The 23,580-nt window shown below is 39.3% G+C and overlaps 1 protein-coding gene across 1 annotated transcript in view; it reads right to left on the reverse strand.

Moving 5' to 3' along the window:
* Positions 1-23,292, reverse strand: part of TBC1D4 (TBC1 domain family, member 4) — a gene marked incomplete at its 3' end in the record, with an annotated part of 46,287 nt that extends 22,995 nt beyond the window's left edge. Inside the window, 9 exon segments of the mRNA XM_009582710.1 lie at positions 681-755; positions 4,345-4,464; positions 5,119-5,229; positions 6,013-6,104; positions 7,984-8,116; positions 10,662-10,766; positions 14,406-14,495; positions 15,880-16,482; positions 23,257-23,292. Of these exon segments, the coding sequence (XP_009581005.1) occupies positions 681-755; positions 4,345-4,464; positions 5,119-5,229; positions 6,013-6,104; positions 7,984-8,116; positions 10,662-10,766; positions 14,406-14,495; positions 15,880-16,482; positions 23,257-23,292 (1,365 nt within the window).
* Between the last annotated feature and the right edge of the window lie 288 nt (positions 23,293-23,580).

Genomic DNA, 23,580 nt, shown 5'->3' on the forward strand with positions numbered 1-23,580 from the left:
AAACACAGGAATTGAAAAGACTAGGGAAACTGCTTTTAGCTAGTTTCCTCGACATATCGCGAGCATACTTCCTGTACCGTCATAGTGATATCCTGGAAGAGAGACTGTTATTACACAGCCAGTTTATGAGTAACTGTGGCACGAAAACCATAACAGAATCTTGACCTCCTGGGAAAACCAGCAACCAATCCTCACATGAGGTAAAACATTAAAAACAGGAAATAAAAAGAAAGTGAACAGAGTTCTGCCCGCTCACCCCCATACAACATCCCCAACAGCTGGTTTTAGGTCAAAAATTCTTACTTCCTTAAAGCAACTATTACTTACAGAAAGGATTCTTCACCTTCAGAGCATTTCCTCTTGTTGAGATATGACCTTTTTTAATTACTTCAGTGAAACAAGCCAGAAGCTGACCAGAAATTCCCTGCTTTTTGTAAAAGCAAGGGAAGTGTAGAAAAAAAAGAACTGACAATCAAACAATAGATTAAAGCTGAAGCTTCAAGTCAACATATATGCCAGCTTTCTTACACCCTCCGCCTCCCAGTGGAAACTTTTATTTGAGTTTTATAAATTGATGTGCTTTGTGCTACTTCCTTCAAATCGAAGCAGAGTGCCATCTTTACGCTTCATTAACACCCGTGCATGAAAACGTGCCAATTTTAACTAAGCTTCTTACGTACTTTGTCAGAAGCAAGGCTGTTGCAGCGTTCAAAGCTGTCCACGCTTCCCAGGCGGCCTCGCATTCTATTGGCTCCCTGCAAGAAAAAAGGCAAGTAATTTAATCTGGTCTTTTTCCTCCTTTTTTGAAGGTTAAGCAAAGATGGCAACAGCTGTGCAGGTGAACACAGGACAGTTCAGGCACGCGACACGTAAAAATCCAATGCTTGCCTTATGTCAAACAAGCAGTGACGTCTTTAGCTGGCAAAACTGTATCTTCTCCCCCCTTGCTCCCAGGAGTTTTAAACCTGCAGCTCTGTTGTCTGAAGCAACTGAGTATTTCTTCATCCATTTGAGACAAAATAGCTGAGCTGGCTTAAACAGCCAAGTTCATAAGGCTCCAGACTTCAGTACTGTGCATGCACTGCAGCTAACGGAGGCATCTGACATACTACAATCTAAACAGAGAGTTTACTCCATATCTAGACATTTCAGGCAAATTAATTCCACCTCGGCAAAAGTAACAAAAGCACTAAAACTGGGAAAAAACCACTCTCGGGTTGCAAATCCAGCCAAACAGCACCAGACACAAACAAGCTTTTTCAGTTATAACGCAGCTAACCCTAAGGCAAATTTGCTAGAAATTAGCATTAGCAGATCCTTGCTGAAACTGTTAACAGTCATCTGGTTTCATAGCAAGAGGCGATAGAGCCGCAATACTTTTGACTACCTTCCACTCCTAACTAACTCCCATGAAACGTGGGTGATGTATGCTGTTGGACAATTCCGACTGCTGAAGTCAGTTGCTTTCAGTACTTTATCAGGGGAAAAATAGTCTAGGTTTTAGGAAAACTATAGGTAGAGCTCCTCTTGGTATGCTTGCAACTACAGGTGAAGTTTTGTCAACATCAGCAGTATTTATTTAGCCTGCTTTATCCTGGTAAGGTTTATTTTCAAGACAAGAGTGCTCTTTAAGTGCATTATCCCATTTAAGCTCATTACCAATGAATACGCTGCCTGAAGCATCTCTTCGCTGACCCTCATAATAAAACAAGAGCAAAGGATAACTTGGAAGTTTCTCACTAGCTTTAAAAACACACACTTTTGGCACTGTAAGAAGGACTTTTTGGTTCAGAAAAAACAACATCAACAGAAGAGGTTAGTGCAGCATGGGCTGGAAGAAATCTATTCATAAGGTCAAACAGACGTTATATTTCTTTTCCTGAGGTACCTCATTAGGAAGCCACAGCCTGTTTTCAGTTCAAACCTGACAAAAATAAGATCAGTCCAGCAAAACAAACAAGTGAAAAAGTGACATTCCTCTGGGACTAAGGGAAGCCAGAGCTCAGAACCCAGAATGTTTCCCTATGGTGAGTAGTGAGCAGCTACTCCTTCAAGTAGCTTAAAATGTCACTTGATGCTATTCATCTAGCTAAGAAGCCACCCACTTAAAGTGTTCCTATGTAGCTGGTTACTACATACTTATTTCCGATTTTGCTAAGATTGAGGCTGCGTAAGTCTCTCCCCCACATACACTGACTTTCACTTTTTACTTAAATCTTTTTATCTACAAAAAGATGCTGAATGCCAATTTTAAAAAAAAAACCCTGAATTTCTTTCCTGGTCTCTTTGTTACTAAATATATTTGTGATAATTAGCATCCCATTACATCAATACCATGTGATTTGCAGCTGGCTCAAGGAGGGGAAAACCCAGCACACCAATAGGTATTTGGTGCCTCAACACCTTTAGGAATTAGCCACAATCCATTAGGTTTGTTATAATAGCCTGATGAAGAATAAGAACTATTGAAACAGTCATTGTATAACACATAACACACAGTATACACGTACAGAGACACTCGTCGTATATACCTGCTTTAACCAAATAATTAGTGGTTGAGCTGTACTGTAAATTATTTTTCTTGTTCTTGCATTGCGTAACCTTTAAATGGATCTGCAAGGATGAGCCCCTATATGTGTATCATGACGCAAACATACTGCTGTTCCTGATCTCTTGCAGTTTCTAGTTAAAGATGAGACAACCCTCCTCACAACAGCAAGTCCGCTTCATAAATGGCAAACTTAAAATGGCCCTAATCGAGACTCAGGTGTCCACTTCTCTTGAACTCAATCATGGACTGTGTGGATCCTTACACTATAACATGCAGCATGTCACAGTGGCCCTGATGAGAAGGAACATACTGTATCAAAAACAACAATAAATAAGCAATTTCCCTTCAGAGACTCTTCAACTTAAGCATTGCATTTCATCTAAATGATTTTTCCTTGACATGATCAGAGTGCTAATACATCCATATATGGCAGGGCTGCTTTATTGTGTTATTCCCAGTGATGTACGCCTGTTCCATAACCACCGCAGGGTTAGTGACCCACCGTCACAGCTAGATCGCTTTCCAGTCACATGCCCTTTAGATGTGGAAAAGAAATCAGGCTCAGCACAGGCATGACTGTAGCCTTTGCGTGACTGTAGTTTGATGATATTCCAGACTGCTGAAATTATCCAGATCTTCTGACTGTCATCTCTCTCTTGCACGTGCTCTCTCTCTCTCTTCTTCAGACCAAGTCCCAAGTGTGTAAAACTTGCTACACAACATAGACCAGATTTGACTAAGAGTTTTAATGCTAGCTTCGTTCCTAGGTCAAATTCACGTCTAACCTTAAGTACAAACAGTTCTAAGGATTCTCCCTGGCAAATAATATTTTGCCTCCTTTATAGGGAACACCTGTGGCATCCTATGTTTGCAGATTACTTTATGACATACCCATATAAGCTGCAGGACAAGTGCAACTTAGGCCTTGATTTAGCATGGTACTTTTAAAATTACTAGCAGAAGGAACTTAATTTCACTGTTCCAAATTATATTTAGACCTCGCCATTCAGTATTCACAGCTCATCACACTTTCTTTCTAATGACATACTGGATCCCAGGCACCCAGCCTTCTTCAGTTACTCCTCTATATGCCTCTTCTCTGCTTTCAGGACTCTCCCTACTGAGCAGGGGACACTAAGCAAAACTTGCAATTCAGACTTCTTCTTTAAAAGGCTATTTAATATAAGAGAGTTCCGGTAATTATCTGCAATTCCACATCATAGCTGGCTAGCAACACTAAAATGAAGAAAAACTCACTTTTTTTTTTTTTTAAATCTATTGCTTTTTTTTTTTTCCTGCAAAAGGACAACTTTGTTACTACTTTCTAAAGATTATTAGTGACCAATATGAGTCATTTTAGCTATGAGAGGTAAGGCATTACTTCTCAGAACAGAAAGATTTCCAGTTTATGCCAGCACATTTAGTCACACTTTCGAAAAAAGATAACACGTCTCTTTATGGGATCATGCAACCATCCTCATTAATATTTTTTATTCTGAAGTAACTCATCTGATAATGCTCAGTTAACTCACTTGCCACCTACAATGAACGTTCATTATTCACAAAAAGTTGCCTTTCCTCCCTCTGTATGTGTGGCCTTACCATAAACTTTCTAGCACAGTTAAGTCACGATCAACCGAGCCATAACCCTCAGATTTCACAACAGGGATATTGCTTCATTTTATCAGACTGAGGCCAAAAAAAAAAAAAAAAAAAAAACCCCAAAAAATCTGACAGGTCTTTTCTGTCAAGGATATCGGGGAGAGCTGCTGACAATGAGTTGTTAATCTTACCCTTGAGAAGATATTTTCCAGAGAGCTAGTCAAGGATTTCTTGGCCTTGTTTTTCAGAATGTCAAGTTTAAACCTGCCACCACTGGTGGTGCTTTCTGGAATCACACTGTTAGAAATGGTCTGTTGAAATGAACAAGGACACAATTCAGCTTTGGCAATTCTTTTTGCAACTGCAGACCTCCAAAGGCTAGAGCTGAACCGAGTTACATAATAAGCAACATACCCTTGGCCTTTATTTAAAAAAAACACAAACAAACAACCCCCCCCCAAAAAAACCCAAAAAACCCCACACCCCCAAAAAACCAAACCCACAAAGACCCCACAGTTAAAGGCACATTTCATCCCTAAAGACTGTCTTGTAAAAGCATACCAGTTTAACAATACTGTTACCCATTTCCTTTGCTAGGTAAATTGTAGTCTAAACCAAAACCAATGCCCTCTTCATCCCTATTCCCACCAGAAATGACTGTTTGGGAGTTGGGATCAGTGAGGAAGGAAAAGGACAGAAGAGGTATCCTCACACTGTAAGGAAATCTAGACCTAAAAATAATTGGTTGTCTTTCTTTCCTCCCTTCCTGCCCCTCAAACTCAAAAAAACCCCAAGCATGCCACTTAAAATCAAATCAAATTACTTCTCTTTCACAGTCCTCTCTTAATTACAATACCCAGCTTCAGCTACCCCTCATGAACTCTAGCAGTGGCCCTGCTAGCATTCAAGGTTGCAATTTAATAGGGTAGGAGGAGGGAGAGGAATAATACAAAAATAAGCTTTACCGATGGTGCTTCACCAATGTGAATATGCGTTTTCTGCTTAGTTTCACACAGTTGGCGTAGATGTAAGATCACAAGTTCATTTTCTTCCTGGTCATTGTCAGGCTTCATTTTCTGTTAGCAAACAAAGAAAAAAGTTCTTTCAAGTCATGATTTGCATATTTTCCCTTCCATATGTATGTATTCTTTGAAGTTAATATATTGATATGCCAGACGCCAGAGTGCACTATTAGTGTGTCAGATTGCACTACTGTTTGTGTGCCTTCATGCTCCTGAGCAAAATAGACCAAAGCTTTCCATATGGAGAATGTTACAGGCTGTGGAGAGGAGGGAGCCTTACAGCCAAACATTTTGTTTCCTAAGGTTGTCTGCCATTGTATAGCTTTACAAATGGAATAAGGAACCCACAAAAACCAAACAGGCATTCCCTTCTTCAGGCAGCTAGAGAGCAACGCAGCCTTTGGAAGCCTAAATTACTGTATACTTCATCTGCTTGAGCACTTGCTTACATCTCATCTCAGAATAAGTCAAAAGAGAGCTTCTGCAAGTACCAACCACCTCTTTGATACCTGCATATCTCACCTGCTCTCATCTCATTCCCACATCACTTTCAAGTAGGGAAATGCATTTACAGATGATGAACTAAGCTCAGAAAAAAAATACTCTGGGTATGAACACAGAACATCTCAGCAGACTTGGGAACAAAAACTTTTCCGATAGCAGTGTATCACACATGAGGTTAGACTGGAGCATGCTATTTCAGTATGATATTTGGTGGAACAATAATAAATTCTAGATCAACTACATAACAAAACAAACATAATCAAAAGAAAAAACGTCTAGTCCATTTTATCATGGTGTTTTTCAAATATGAGACAACAGTATCTAATGTATTACCTGAACACGTTCAAAAATGTCCGCTTGCTCATTATCAGTTAGTGACGACAGATGTCTCTGAATTACAAGTTTGGCTCTTGGTGGATACAGTCCTGAGAAAAGAAAGGAACATTAAAAGCTTCTAGATTCTCAAACGATCTCTTGAAAAACTTATGAAAAAAAGATAGTAGAAAATATAAGCCTGCATTTGAGTTTGTACAAGTTTCACTTATGACAGTTGTATATCTGCAGTATCCATGATACAAAACACTTCAGGTTTTGCTAAACCACATAGTTTTGTCTCCTTTCTTTAGCAGTAAAAACAGAACTAGCAGCAGCTAAGTGGCTGGCTTCTGTGTAAAAGGTTGCGCTACCTAGCCCACTGATGTCTCTGTCCTAGCACCAAGAGATCATTAAGACGGAAGTCTGACAACCGTATAGGAGAGGAGGAAGAGAGGAACAGATCAGGGATATAACTGGAAAGATACTCAATGCACAAGATATTCAGAAGTTTTCAGATGTTTTTAACTGAAAAGTTTAGATGCATTTCTACAGGAAAGGGTAGGGTATAGGTCATACCAGAGAACTGAAGTCACTTTTAAAAGCAAGAGCAGCATAAAAGACGTAAGAATAAAGGAAAGAATTTCTGATGTCCAACAAAGCGCACATTTACTCACAGAGCTTGTTCTCAGAAGCTACAAAAACTGTGGGGAAAACAAACCCCCCAAATCAGATGAAGATGTATGTTTTTTTCCATCCAAGGTATATATCATTCATAGAGAATTGCAATCAGAACAGATCAAGATTTTCCAAACTCATGAAGCCCTGGGTTTGATTATGATAAATTTCTAGACTCTAAACAAAGCAGATGGATAAAAAGAAAGGGACACTAAAATAAATCTTGCAGTCACTAAGTACAAAGTTTATGACACTACTATTATGGTACTCAAGTTGTTACCCTAGAAAAGATTTTATTTTGATACTGGATACTTGTCTCAGGCTTGCAAGTACCTGCATTCAAGATAGTTACACTGCCTTATACAGCAGCCTCTGTAGTTTTTCACTGATGGAAGACTTTCCCAGTTAAGCTTTATCACTTCTGAATATCTGTTGTAAACCCGGAAAATACCGGTCACAACCTAACAGAATTTCACTCCACTAAGATTTTATACTTTCCTTTTCATCCACCAGAGGGAGGTAAGTAGCAATAGTGACTTTTAATGAATGGGAGAACTGGCAATTATCAGCACCATCATCACCAGACCAGAAGATGCAAGACTAGTGTAACATATTTGCTTTTTTTGCATACAATACTTCGCAAGGAGACATAGTGGAGTGACTAGAAACATAGGATCCTGCTACTAACTTTTTTTCAAAGATTCTGTCTTGTAAGAGTTCTTGCCTGTGTTCTGGCATACTTCACTTCCAGAGAAACTACAAAGGTTTGTGTATTCATATTTGAAGCCAGGTAGTTGCCTTAACTTTCTTTATTAGATATTAACCTCCTAACTTAATCATTTATTTCCGATAATGAACTAGGTTTTGAAGTGTTCAAGAGAATAAACGCAAAGAAGGAAAAAATAACCCCACACAGGAAAGAACAAGCACAGGAGAAAGCAAGACCCTTTTTGATCACAACTGTCTTTTGATGATCTATTTTGAAAGAATGCATCTTCGGAAAAAAAAAACGGAAGAGGAACTGTTGGGTTTTTCTGCTCTGCTTAACATTTAAGAGAGGTACAATGATGAAAAAGCATGTATTTATAACACAAGCTATACTATATTCAGTTGCAATATCATTACTGCTATCACGCATGCATGATTACAGAGCGCAAAGTGATGGTAAGAATTGCTTACTGGGATACTTTTCCGTCTGTTCTTACATTGCTTAAGTTGAAAGCACATGATTGGCTTGATTAAAATTAAGAGATACAGTAAAATTCTTCTGGAATAATCAGAAAAACACAATTAGAAAATAAACTCAGCTGCTACCTTCAATTCTTTCACAAAGTTTGTGCAATGAATGCATAGGGCAGGCCTCACACAGTTTAATCTGCGTCTTGGCATTTTGCAGAGCTGCAGCAGTGCTAAAGGCTTGTTTCAGGGTAAGCATTACCTCATCCACCTAAAGGGGAAGGAGGGAAAAGACAGTATATAAACAAAAATGCATGCCATATACATCTAATTAGATTTATAAATCACATCATAGACAGGTGCTTTACAATCAAAAAAAAAAAGTGTTTGCTGTCTTCTAAAGAGATCAAGGTTGTATTCCCAGCTTTTTTGACTTTTCTGTAGATGCTCACCATCTTCAAGTTGTTGTTACATCAGAGTGTGTAATTTTTAATATCTAACTGCAACTACTCAAGCTTACAGGGCAGGCAGTCACTGTTTTAAGAAGCCGCAAGTGGGAATTTTTGGCTTGAATATATGCTGGCTAAATAAAAAGCATTAATTTCTTTTTCTTTAGCTTCAAGTTTCTCCTGTAAACTGCACATGCTCCCTCTCAATGATTCTCCTCCCACTGCTGTACCATTTTAGAACAAAACCCCACGGACCCATCCTCCTGGCAGACAGGAGCTTTCCACAGCAGTTCACTTTTCTCCAGGCTACTAGACTGGATACCAGCTTCATTACAACCATCAGCTTGTCTTTAAGTACTGCCGGCCTGCCTTGCAGTCTGCCCTGATCTTTCCTCTGCCACTACCACAAATACAGCAGTGCTATGTTCCCACATACCAGCACTGGAAAAGCTCAACTTTTGTGGAAGAAAGGTTGAGGTGACAGCATTTCTTTGCACTCATTCAGATACACTCCCAGACCTTATATACAAAGCATTTGGAGTACCCCGTCTGTATTTTAGGGGAATACAATGCTTATTAAAAGCTGTTTACTTGAGTCTTTGCATCAGCATGGAAAGAAGGAGACAAGAGCTTGACAACAATCTTCGGAAAGAAATCAGTATTCTACTTCAGAATCAGCTCCTTGCTCCTACCTGTTGCTTTTTTTATAAGCAGGAAGAAGAAAGCTGAAATATTTGAGACCGAAATCATGCAGTCTAACATTGAAAATCATTTTTTGAGGGTCTGTCACTTGGAGGGGGGAAGCACTTGAACGTGGGAATTTGAATTTTTGAATTAGTTTGGTCCCAATATGTTTAGGGTTTTTTTGTTTTGTTTTTTTTTTAAACCCACAGGTTAAGCACTACCAGTAATTCCTGGGTGCTCTTTCTTCTTAGTAATAAAGCAGGGCATTGAACAGTGAATATCTGTCTTGCAATACAGACTGATAATTTTTAAAAGTCGGCAACAATGGCTCTGAAATGGAAGATTCACAGAACAGTGCCAAGTATATGGATTATGACTACACTAAAATAATGAAAACTGTAGCACAGACTGTAGCTAGGTTTAGAGCAAATATACACAAGACTACCAACATAGCCTGCCTGGCAGCACAGAATCTGGAAAGCTTTAGGTTTTACAGCTCTGCCCTGCCACAGTCAAACTGTCACTGGGGTCCAAGCGATTGCATGTGAAAGTAGCTCAGGAATGTTCATTTCATATTGCAATGTGGGCATACCCACACGTATCAGTACTAAAATATGTAAAGAGGTTCATAAATACGTGGTTTCTTTACATGCCACATTTTAAGTCTTTGAATTATGCACGGTCAGATTTATCAATAGGTCAGATGTAACATTTTCTGTTAGTACAAAGAGTGAGCTTGTTATGAAATCGGCTCTCATTTTGATAGAAGTGCAGCCTCAGCTAAGGCTGTTAGCCGTTTGAAGTTTTATTGACCTAAATCTATTCACTCTCAAGCTAGTCAATGGATTAACAAATTACATTTTCAGCTAGCTAGAAGAGTGATTTTTAAGTTTAGCTGAAAAAGAGTTAGCAACTGTTAGCACAGCCATCAGGAACAAACATGTTTCAGAACAGAAACCAACTTCTTATAAAGTGTCAGAGCTTTAAAATAAAAATGTTAGTAGCCAAAATGATTTCCTGTATGCATCTCACATTATTAAGCTACTTGTATCAGTTATATCACTGGCACCTGGAACTTCAATTGATTGATACATACTTTATCAAATGTCCAATTAATTTTTTTATAGTTACACACATCCACACATACTATGGTTTCCTTCTTCTCTGATCAGATGCTATTTTCTTCTCCTGAGGAACGAAACAGACTACAGGGAAAATGCTAAAGCTACGAGCAGGCTAAAGACATATGCAGGATTAGGACAGTAGTTTAAACCCTACCCTGAAAAGCATGTTCAGGTTTTATCATCAACTTTGTTACTGATTCAATACATGTAATTACAGGTTTAATGGGGAACCAAGTGTGTCAACAATTAGAAATGCGAAAGTTACAATCAAATATAGAGTCCAAATATGCCCACAGATGCATGCGTTAACTCATCCATCTGGATTTTTTCTATTTGTTATTGATATATGCATCAGCAGAGTACCAGGATATGGCATATATGAACAGAATGTATGCATTTCCTACTGCATATTTTCACATTCACAATCGAAGTCTCATACCTGAGAAGACGTGACCACTGAGGCTGAGCTGACACAGCAGAATAACAGGGACTCCCATGGTTTAGAAAATGCCTCAGATATCCTCTGATGGGAAGGTTAGGATCATGAATAAATACTCACCAGAGACTCACTTGCACACTGGAACACATAGCAAACATACTGGCTTAACCCAGGTTCAACAGATTCCCGGCAAATGAAGCCAAAGTGATCAACATGTTTTATACCCTAAAAGAGTTTAAAAACAGCATTAGTGGAGTATTTTATAAACAGGTTTAGTTTCCAAAGTGATCGTAAAAATATTTACCAGACTCCAACACTTGCCAACATGAAAATTTGAGGAACTATAAATGCATACTCCTAATGATCTATTTTACAACTACAATAGCTATCTTTTAAATTGCTTTTTGCATTTAAAAGTTACATAAAGCTCTTTACACAATCAAAACAGAAGTTATACCGCAATAGACCTGGACCTGAATTTCTTCTATTATGAAAACTGGATTTTCAAGGAAGCGAACAAAAGAATCCTAGGTTGTATTTGGAATTGCCTCTGCAGTGGAAATTTGATGTAATGAGCCCACGGTAAAACATGGGACTGGAGTAGCATCAAAGTAGCAACAGATTTTCGCTATCCTGTAATACAAGTTTGGACTACTCCAAAAAGAGCTAGGAATGAGTGGTGACATGCAGAATTCCAACCAAATTCTTAAATAAATTCTTTGAGACTGAGTTACATACCAGAAGTTTCAAGACTTACTACACATTACTACTGATGGTTTTTTTCAAGATCATAGTCTAACTGCTTGACAGGGAACATTGCCTTGCTAAAAACAGCACTGAGAAGATCAGAGAGCTGCTTCCTAAGAAGCACTATATTTCCAGTCTCAATTCAGGGAACATGACTCACTATTGTTAAAGCTTTTGCCAATGTTTTTATTATCTGAGTATGGTAATAGTGGCTTTTCTCTAAAAGAAAGCCTAATCCCTCAAGTTCAAATACAACAGAAAGCAGAACTTGGTTGCTTGGATCCATATCCAAAGAAAACACTTATACCGTAAAAGAGGGGAGGAGCCTAAACAGCTTGCTTGTCATTACAGAAAACACTCTAGACAAAATTGGTAATGCACTACGTGACAGACTGAACATATTGTCCCTTCACACTGTGGTTTTTAAAAACAAAATTCCAAAACTTACCTTTGTGCTACTTAAACAAAACTTAACAAAGGTGCAGAGGACATCTAAGATGGCACAAACGGCATTAGTTTACCATAATCCACACTAATCCTGACTTAATTGAACCCATTTTCCTGTGACATGTGAAGTCTTTAAAAGCATAAAATGAGAAACAACAGATGTATACACATATGTTGATCTATGTAACAGTGAAGTGTTGCCCTCTGTTTTGCAAGGAAAACATATTTACTTAAGGTGGTTCCGTGAGATGCCAGTTCCCTCACTGCTGACAGTGCCTGAACAAGTCTACTGCTCTCTGATTTCTCAGTCTCCACAGCAGAACGTTTGTGGGGGAGACGGATGTGACACTTGCACCACTAAAGCATATACAGCACAGTACGTTCCTCAATTAACAGTACCTCCATCACATTTCTTTGAGGGTGGCCAGACCTGTCATGCCAAAAGAGCAAAGTGGTTTGTTGTTCTGGGTTCCCTCAAGGTCAGTCAGGCTGCAACAAGAAAACTTCTACAGCTCTCTGACACCTGAGCTTAGACAGCACACACAGGGATTTATCATCAATTCTATTTGCTGCTTCGACAATTATATGGAGTGTGGATAATGAACTGAATGCAGCAGATCAACCATACTTAAGCTATAGAATAAAAATATCTTTATTAGACAAGACTAAAAGAATCCAGAATGCAAGCTGAAGAGAACATCTCCCTTTCATCATTTGTAAAGCTTAGAAGAACAAACACTCCTAAGCTGCAGTCTCACAATACGCAGTAAATCACTGCCCTATAAATGCACAAAAGAGAAGCCCTGTGGCTAGCACCGAGTTCTTAAAAGAAGTACTGATGAGGTTTATTTAACCAAATCCTTAGTCTTGAACAAATTAATGTTTCATTTCTATTGAACATAGGAAAAAACCCTGACTTCTCTAAAGTAGCCGTTTTGCATTAAAAAAAAGCAACAAAACCCCCACAGTATTGTTAGTGCCTGTTTGAGATTCAAGCATGCAGAGTAACAAAAAGTGTTGCTCCAAATGAAAGTGAAGAGGTGGAGTTTTTCACTCCAAAGCCCAACACATAGCATTACCTAACAGTATTTACTGTACACAGTTATTTTACTGAAGGAAAGCTAGGCCTTGTAGGTCTGCCATGGTCTTGCTGGTCTTCATCATGCTTTAAAGTCAGCAGAACAAAGGTTGTCCCTGCTTAGGGCTGTTTTGTTTGACTATTATCAGCACGTACACGCAACCCAGGAGTCCAATACATAAAGTTGAAGTGTCACTTTTATGCAGCTTAGTACACCCACAAAGCAGGAGAAGTCTCAAGCCATCTGCAAATTTTGCTTTCCATACCACTGCTTTAAGAATCTCTTTGATCTGTATTTATTATAAAGCTGTTAATAAGTCTTTGTTTGATTATACTGTCCCATTCTGTATTTGCATTTGCCTTTTTTCTCTACCAAGAGCAATACAAATTGTAGTTAAACAGCAGACTCTACTTAAGGGCCTAGACCTTTAGGTGGTAGCTCAAGACTCCACCTGAGTTACAAGTACTGACCAGTTCTTAATTTGTATTAGCATTGGTAGCACAATCATGCAAGAGCAGATTTGTTATTAGCATTAAAATGAAAGCACTTGGGGGTGAAATACAGGTTTAGAGCATGCCAGGAAGTGTACTTTAAACTAGAATAATAATGTTTAAGGAGGCCTGAAGTGATGCATGTGCATGGCAAATGAAAGAATAATGTAATAAAACAAGACCTCTGGCACAGAAAGTGCCAGAAGTAACAGCTGCTGAACAACAGCAAGATAGAACGGTGAATCCCTCAGCCCTGACATTTGACTTTATAAGATACATTTATTTATTACTGGACATAGCTAGGTTCATCTACTACCATATTCTCCAGAAGAAACGATGCAGAGGAACTGCTGTTTTTCTGGAGGGCTGATCTGATGCTCTCCTCCTTTCATTCCAGAGGCTTTCAGGAACTTAGCTGCTCACAGACAGCACACTTAGAGCATCCTAAACGGAGTTTAAGCTACTTCCAAAAGTATATCCAATGCTCTCCCTAAGCAGAACAGTTTATACTTTGTTTTCTGATCAAAGTTTCCACTACCACAGCTCAGACTGGTTATTTTGCGCTCATCTTTTCTGTACGTAAGCTCTTTGGGAATGACATTGCATTATTTTTGTGCAGTATCTACTTGAAACTGCTACCAAACAAATGAAAGCCCCAATTTGAATAACAGCTCTCACCCTTGTAAAGGCAAATCAGTACTTCAAGCCTGCTGCAAGCGTTCATGAAGCAGTTGCAGTTTAATATCCAATTTCTTCAGCTGTTCTCCCCAAAGAAGTTGATGTATCAAACGTCATGCAGGATTTGTATATACATTAGTCACAAACACTCAAAATCCCTCCCTGGCCCCTCCTTTTTTTTTAATTAAGGAGCCAATGGGGTAAAACAGCAATTGACTTTCACTCACGGTAATTTAGATAGGATAAACTATTTTAAAAAAAGGCCTTTGAGACCGAACAAAGGAAAACAGCACAGAATGCTGAAAAAGAATTCTACAACTCTTTTTTTCTGCTGCCTATAGACCAGCAAGGCCACCCAGCTGAAGAACAAATAAATTCCTTTTCTTCTGATGATCTACATATTGCTTCTTATTAATGCTTACCTGAGAACATGAGGAGATATCTTTAAAATTTTTTTCAAGCACAACAGATTTGGTGTCCGGACTGATGAGGTTAACTTCAAACCTTCCATCCTGGGCGGGGGGGGGAGAGGGGCGGGTGGTGAAAAATAAGTCTAGTTTATGACTGTCTTGGAGGCATAACATTAACAGCAACAAAAATGTCACAATCTAGCCCTTTCTTGTTCACATAGAGGACCTTCAGCATAACTCAGGAGGAACAAGGGTGCCATAATTCAGCCTATGTTGAGTAAGAATATTTCAGCAAGAACAATACACTTGGTTGAATAGGAAAAAGACTTGGAAAGAAGACAGCTTTTCTCCCCCACCTTTTCTTTTTGAGTTATTTTGGTCCAAAGATCACGTTTGACAGACAATACTAAAACCTTTAGTAAACAATGTGGCTAAATTAAAAGCTGCAACAAAAAACAGAATTTGTGGATTTATTGATTTTTTTTTAAACTATACCATAGACTGGCTGAAAAAGTACGTTAATCTTAAGGTGATACTTTTTGGTTTTGTAGTAATTCCGGATGAGAAAGAGTAGGTTCTGCAGCAAGCTGCCTTTCAGCTTTCCCAAACTGCTTCTCAAGCATATGGAACTTATTCCATACAGCTAGGAGAATTTCTCAGCTAAATCCTTTTCATTACTAGTGATAGCTGTGGCTTTCTAAAGGGCAATGCATTCTCACTTCAGTTAGCATTTCCCCACGAGAATAAAAGGCAAGAATGATCTTTAAAGCAAATGGAAAGACAAAACCCAGGCATTTAGCCCCCTATTATTTTAAGGTCCAAAGATCTTTCCTTTTATGGGTCACCTCCTTTAAGTATCCTTTTGTTTTCTCAACACAAGCTCTGAAGGTGTCAAATGCACTTCAGGCAAGAGAAGAAATAACCATGAGGTCTGAAGGAAGAAGTCTTCAGTGCAGAGATGTTTGAGTGCTCATCTGGGAAAGACAAGCTGAACATCAGTACAAGTCATCATAAAGGGGCTAGCTCAAACATAAGGCTGTGAAAGCCTTATGTGAAGCTGCGAGCTTCTTTTTAATTGCACACACACACACAAAAAGATTTGTTCACATGGAAGTCTTCATCAATTCTCTTTTTGAAAGAATACTCACATTTTTCAGCTATATCCTAGATCTAACCAATACAGACAAACCAGAACTGCATGTAAAATCATCATGTCCCTAGAAACTCTGCTCCTATAAGTAATTACTCCATAAGTAATTCCTTTTTCTTAAAATTTACCTGAGCTCATGGGTTGAGGTGACTTCCTTAAGAAAATTCAGCTACTTGTGTTCCAATCATTTATGAACAGACACATAAATATTTATGACAAATCATGAAACCATAGTGGATCCATACTACTTATCTTGCAAAACTTGTCTCAGCTTCAAACTGCAGAGGGGAAGATACGGTGCAAAACCAACATGAAATTGCTCATCCTAGCACACACCTGGAACAACATTGTCCTGTTCTTCTCAGAATCGGAGGGCTGAACATGACTGGGTGCACTTGCATGTCTTCTGCGTGACTGTATTTTCAGGTTTGTGTCATGAACCCTTCTTTGCATAACTGCAGTGACACTGCTGCACCGGGAGCGAAACTCTTGCTGCTCGTCAAAGCCAGAGTCCTCTAAAATTCGCTCTGGAAAGGAACCACGAGTGCTGGCCAGGTTGGTCAAGTTGGTCTGGCTGCCGATTGTAAACATCGCAGCATGCCCTGCAGTGTTATTTGGGCTGTCCAGCTCCTCAAATGGGCTATCCGATGGAGAAGCTGGCACATTTCCTTCACACAAGGGTAAGTCCAAACTTGACTCGTTATTCCGCTGCTCATTTAATAGTTTCAGGCGCTGGCGCTCATGAAGGCTGAATTTCTCAATGCAATCATCAATTAGTGTAGAGGGAGCTTTCTTGTGAGCCACCGTCACCTTTCCACAGTACAAAACCTCAAATTTTTGGGAGTCATAGAAGGCATCTTCACTATCCTTACTTGGTTTGGCATCTTCTTTCAGTGCTGCTTTGGAGACTTGTCTTATGCTGCTGATGACATCAGGAACCTAAGGGACAGTTTGAAAGGTCTGTTTAGTAGCCACAAGTGAGATAGCACAGACAGTGATATGTCAAACATTTGTTAATGTAAATGTTTACACAAGTTATTTCTTCAGTAGAGTGCCACCAGCTTATTGGCTGACAATATAAAAATAGTAAATTCTAAATTCTGTACAGACAATTTATGCAGTGGCAGCAAAGCAAATAATTTCTAAATTTTTTTACTGGAACCTGTTTCAGAACATAAGGTTTTAAATTACCAGAAAGTCTACTGTTCACAAATGTTCACATCCTTCACAATTTTTCGCCTCTTTTTTTTTTTTTTTTTTTTTTTTTTTTTTAAACTGAGACTGCCTTTTCTTTTCTGTAGCCCTCTTCCCACATCAGGGTCTGTTGCTGATGTATTTTGCATAGGGCCATCACTGTTTCTTTGTTTTTATTTGCAGAGCCCGATACTCCATTCTTAGGACAGTTGTGGAAATAGTTCTGTGAGAGATGAGCAATCCCATCAGTTTCAACTGATAGTTTTGGCATACAGGCAGCAAGCGTATGGAAATTTTACCGAAGTACCATGTACAATTGCATTAGCTCTCGTTTATTATCTACTACAAAAACCTCATCCCATCCATCCTGTGACATAGCTTACCTTAAGGTCACGCTTCCCTGCTACAATTAAGCAGCGCACCCAAATCTCTCTTCTCCTCCGTCATGCTTACCTACAGATTCCTACTATACCCTGTAAGGCCAAACTGCACATCTCCAGTAGAAACTCTCAATTTCAGCCCTGTTTCACCCACTCTTTTACCACCTGGTTCTTCCTCCATTTTATCCCAATCACCTTGGAAGGATGTCTGCCTTCAGTATCAGCATATTCAATATGCAAGTTCCTTTTTCATTTTGCCTTCACTAAAGGAAACAAGGACTTGTCCAACTCTACTGACTGCAGACCAGACTGATTCTAGTTGCTCTTTTGACAGTACCTACCTTTCCTTAACCAAACCTCTTTTTCACCAGGTCTCATCTTCTCTGGAAGGATAATGAATGGCATCACGTTACATGCATTGGGGAAGTTAGTAGTGACAAAGAGATTAAGAGAGGATATCTATCTGATTTTTTTCACCAGAGAAATGGGTTCTCAACACTCACCTAATCCAATGCAATCAATCAACAGCTTTTGTATTCCATACAGCTGTATTCCATACAGCCTCCCACCATATCTATAGTATTTGATAATTTGTTTCAAAGTATTTTTTCTATTAAAAAAAGATAACGCTTAAGTCACACCTTAGTAAATAATCCACGCTCCCTACAGTCACATGATACCAGTTGAAACTTGCTAATGAGGCAGTAATCTTCTATGCCAATACTTTTGCAAGTCACAGTGGAAAATTACCTTGTCTTAATCCCCGTCCCCCATTAAATACTCCTCCTCCATTGGGCATTCAACTCAAATCTGCTTCCAGTTCATCTGTTGTAAAATGAAGTTCAATTATCCTAAGATCTACTGACCGTTTGGCTTTCATCCCTATAGATGTCATCATCATCTCAGTTTTCAGTGAGGCCAAGAGTTAGTCTTGACACGACACAGATACTAAAGTGTATTTCATCTTCACTCATTCTCACTACCAGGCTGCTTCACCATTGCCCAAGGCGCTCTTCCTCCCAGCCATGCCAGCTCAGCTGGACATGGACAATTCTTACTTTATATATGCCTGTTCACATTCCAACATGCAGCTCTTTTTCACTGATCAGTCCTCTTATTCTTTCTATGGCCTGTGCTTAAAGAAGCTCTAGAGTTTAAATTCGTAGCTCTCTAGCAAAATGCACAAGCGTGCTGTCTTTTAACATTTCCTTTTTTAGGACCCAGAACCTGTTACAGGACAATTCACTTACATTTCTATTCAAAGTACACTGACAAATGATAATTCTATTAAAAATGCATAAATTCTATACGCAATCAACTAGAATAAACACTGTCAGCTGTTTAATCAGCAATTTGGATTTTTAAAAAAGTGTACCATCACTTCCACTCCAATAACTGGCTTCTGCTACTTGCTCATCTCTTCTGCGATAAAAGAGTGGAGAAGAAATTCTGAAGTCTTTCTAATAATACCCAATAGCCTCCTAACACATCCTATCTACCCCCTCACCTGCCAGCAAACATCCAAACAGGCTAGGAATAAGATACTACCAACTCTACCACAATAGGATTCCCCATCCAGCCCCTCCTCTCTCAGAGATCTCCCCCACAAGCATACACACAGAGTTTTAAGTAATTTTTAACTAATTCTAGTTAAAAAAAACACCCTACCATCCTGCTATTTATCACTTGGTTTTGCTTCCATCTTTTCCAGATCGTGCATGCTCTTCAATCACAAGTATTCAAGTCACAATTACTACTTCACAATCCCTGATCCTTGTGTATAGCTTTTGCTTCTACATACCACATATATTGCTACAGTATTTTCCTTTCAGCATAGAGGGATCCTAGCATTAGAGCAGAGGTTTCAGCTCATACTGCCCAACCAATCCTTATTCCCTGCTTTGTTTAGATAACCTTTTTTAGAAGCTTTTTTTTTTCCTAGAGTGCACCCTCATCAGTATTCACTTTTTCCCTATTTTTCTTCCTATCCACAGAATTAAAGTGATAAATCAAGGTGAAAAATTGAAACCCATTTAATCTCCCTAGTTATGAATACTTCTCTTATATACATATGAAGAGGAAAACAATGTAACAGAGGGATATCACAATGGATAAGAAATACCTGGTTCCAGATGCTCGTTGGTTGTTTCATGGATTCTCTAGATAGTATGGTGTCAAAAACAGCTTCAAGTGTAAGATGCAAGACAGATACTAACATTGCTAGGCAATCAGTCATACATACAGATTTTATTGGTCTTTAGTGTATAGGAATAACTGTATACCAATGACGACGTGCCCAATGATCGATGATGTGCCAGCTTATACTGTTAGACCTGTCCCTCTTCACTTCCAGAGCGATACTACCCTATAAAGAACCAAGCGCCACTACCATCTGAGACATACCTATCAGTTTACAATATTTTCATTTAATGTTTTGACTTCAGGCAAAAACCATAACTGGGATCAAGTGGAGTCTAAACAAGAGTTTGCATCTATATTTTCCCAAAATGTAAGGTACAGGAAAAATTACACAATTATCAAGCATAGCAACCACCCCAGTGTGGCCTTTTACACATTTCTTTGGCATATATCATTGTTTCTTAACATTTTGCTCCTCTATATATGAAGAAGCTCCGGTCACAAAAGTTTCACCATCAAAGTTGTGTAACTTTTTTGGATTTGGATATTAGCTTACTAGCTGTTAATGTTGAAATTGCAGGGCAAAGTTAGACAAGATAGTAATCAGAATAGGATTTAAAAATACAGAATTAACAGGATGAAACTGCATAACTATTTTTAGAAATCAGTTTAGTAATATTAAGAGAGACTCCTGAAACTTTCAAAATTTACTAAGTGTTTCCAAGTTCTAGTATTTCCCTGCAGCAGTCTCATGAAATTAAGCAGCCAAAGGGGAGAAATGGGATTCTTATTTCTGAAACCCAGAGGGCCATTGCAGATCCTCCTGAACATATACTACCAGCTGTTACAGTAGAGCAAAACAAAAAGGTTAAATGAGTTATTGCATAGTTTTTCAGCATTCACCTGTACATAAAGAAAAGAAATCCTTAAAATATTTAAGCAATTAATATATTTAACATACTCAGAATTTTTGTCATCAAGCCTCGGAGATAGTTATGTGAAAGAGGGAGACTGGAGTAGAGGGGAATAGGCAGTATTTGCAGGGTGAGAGGCGAGAGGCACACTTCCAGCCCGAACAAACCCAGTGGTACTAATGCCAGAACAATGCAAGAAGAGTTTATTCTCCCATGCTTTGCCTCTCCCCAGTCCCACGGTCTAGGGGCCTGTCACCTTTTTCCAAATATTGCTGGGCAGAGAAGGAGAAGATGACTACATTCCAAAAGGACTTGCAGAGAGCTTCTCAGGCAGAAAGGCAGGAGCCGACGTGCCGTGATGAGACAGCAGTTCTCAAACCAGAAGGAGAAACCAGAAGCGTAATGCAGGCCATGCCTATATGTATTATTCATGAAGTTTTCCTAAACTGTTCAGGAGTAGCAGACTATTACATGAAGCGGAACAAGGCAGTTACCAAAAAAATTTAAAAACAGTACAGTGATAGCACAATACAAGCTTGTTAGAGATAGACATATTCCCAGTCTATATAAATTAACGTTGTAAGCATCTTAAACTGACATTCTAGATGTTAATTGTCCAATATATTGTATTTATTGACCACAGAATGTAACAAGTCTATTAATTTCTCACTTTAAATGGTGAAGAGAAGAAGAGGATGAGCTCCCAAAACAGAAGCTGCAAGGTCCTTAAGAGCTAAAACCCAGCAGTACACACATCACCAGGCAAATAACTGAAGGGTCATCAGACAAACAAACAAAAATCCTGACAAGCTTCATGAAGAACTAGATAGATATGGTATGTTATCTAGATGAAGGGACTAAACAACATGCTTACTCAAGTATGTTGGAACAGCACACAAAGCTTTCTCTAATACAACAGTGACCTCTTGCTTAAACAGCTACAGGCACACTGAACTCTGCCAGGTATTAATAAATTGATGCCAAAATGGATGTGAGAGCTTCAGATGAGCTTTCCTCCCCTCCAGGATGTCAAGAGCTGCACACACCTGTCAGGAGACAACCGTGGCACGTGAACTTCAAGACCCTTGAAACAGTGCTCATAGTAACTCCCAATCTCTGAATAGAGCCAAGAGAACTCAGAAGAGCAGAGATCGTTCTTCGGGGCCTGTACCAAAACCCCCACAAATGCAAGAGGCCAAGAAGACAAGGATGGGCAGTGGGCACCATAAGTACAAGACTAGACCTGTGATACTAGTTCTGCTCCTCAGTGTGAGGAATACTCCAAAACTCGGTTGAGGAGAAAAAAAAACCAACCAAAAAACCAAACCACCAAAACCAAACATACAAGACTGTGAGTTAAGAGGCAAGTAAGAAGAGCTTCATAAGGACATTAAAGAGGAAATATTTCACTCCAGGGAAACAGGATTGATCTAATAAGTCTAATTAAGGAGAAAAAAAACCACTTGGGAATCCAAATGAAATTTGTTATTATTCATATTTGAGTAGCCTAAGATAGTATGAATCACTCTTCAGCAAACTACATCTGTTTCAATACGTGGCGATTCAATAAGCTAAGTCAGTTGTACTCAAATCAGAACAGATGGCACTGGTCGAGTTCTGCATCACCTACAATAAGATTCAGCTCTGAATATACAAAATAAGAAGTAAAGCGTGATAGGTGTTATACTGTCTGTTTACTACAGTCAGTAGAGTTTTGGTAAGCTGAAACCAATGACAGCCTTGATTTTAGCCAAACGGTCCCCCAATTTATGCCATTTGCACCTTACACCCCTTTTGCCCCACCTGCCCCATGACCTTGGTTACAGACCTTATGAGCTACTGCAGCACCTCATCCATTTGGCCAGCTAGTGTAGAGTAAGGCTAGGCACTTCGCCCCGGCTAGAAGACAGATATATTAATCCCCTCAATCTGCTAATTCCAGCTCTGCAGTTCATGGGCTCCATCCAGTTCTGTCCCTTGTGACTAGACCTACAACAGGGCCAATGCATAATGGAGAGCAAACACCTTCCTAGTGCATAAGTAGTACGCTGTTCAAAGTACATGTGAATAGTTCTGCCAAGAACTATTCTACTATACATCAAGAAACTTCACTGCGTTTAACGCAGAAATGTATTTTCATGTTGGAAACATCAGTTTAACTGATGTAACTAATGCAAGCTCTTTTATGTGACTTGATTAAAACCAAAAAAGAAGACTACAGGAAAATAATTAACGTCAAATTAAAACTTTCTTTGCACGTCTTCTCATGTCATGCAACCAGGTTTTTGTTAAAATTAATTCCAACTTCATCAACCCTGCCTTAAAACCCCAGAAAGAACTTCAGTTATGAGGTGTTTATCACCAATATCTTGAAGTTGCAAAACAGAGAGGCTATCAAGCCTACTGAATCACGCATGCTGCAGCATAACACTAGAACAGTTTGTCACAACTCTAGAATAGGCAGAGTATCTCCATGGTGATACCACACGCTTTCTTGAATAGCGGTGACAGAAGTTGAAGCATTAAAAAAAAAAAATAGACTTTCTTTGAATTTACAACAACCTCCAGCGAACAAAGGTGGAACTTCCCTTTTTGCTGGAGGGATAACGTTCAAATGCATGCCACAGTAATTACCCAGCGGTGCTTTCAATTTCAACCCAGACTTAGAACTTTAACGCTATGGATATTGCAAAGAAGAATACGAGCCACTTCTGGGATATCATTATTTCCACAGATGGACAGAATCTCCAGAGAGATTGTGCAGAGAAGCTGCAGCTCTTGTTTGTTTCTAGCTTCCACATGGAAAATTTCAGTCTGGAATTTATTAACAAAGCAAAGCCCCTCTTCATACCATAAGGCTTATAAACATTAGCAATGACTGTGAAGTACTAATCTAACAAACATGCCTAACAAATCCAGCTACTTAATGACAGCCGTTCTAGCAAGGCGATTATTTTCAAAGCAAGGAAGAAGCTCGACCCCTCTCACTCTATCACCACACGAGGTGCAGTGTCAGATCCCTTCCACCATACAAAGACACGCAAGATGAATTAACTTCACGCACGCGCGTTAGGAGCAGTCAGTACCTTCTGGTGTGGGCTCCAGTTCAGAAGCACAGGCATGCCCAAGTAAAACTGTCACCGAACTTTAGTGTCATGAACACGAGGACAGATTCCTGGGATAAGTGAGTGCAGAAAGATCCCCCTCTCACAAAGGGCTGGCAGTGCTGTCACAGCATTTCCTCAGGCTCGGTTCGTGGTATCAGGGCACAGCCAGAGCTCCGCGCGGCAACCGTTATGCTTCGAAAGCCAAGTATTTCCTGACTTTGGGCTGGAAGCACCCGCTCTGCCTCGGATCTGAATAACGAGTCCCACTCATGATCTAGCTATGTATACTTAAAAGCAAACAAA

The sequence above is a fragment of the Fulmarus glacialis genome, unplaced genomic scaffold (genome assembly GCF_000690835.1).
Source record: "Fulmarus glacialis isolate BGI_N327 unplaced genomic scaffold, ASM69083v1 scaffold3258, whole genome shotgun sequence".
Lineage (NCBI taxonomy): Eukaryota > Metazoa > Chordata > Aves > Procellariiformes > Procellariidae > Fulmarus > Fulmarus glacialis.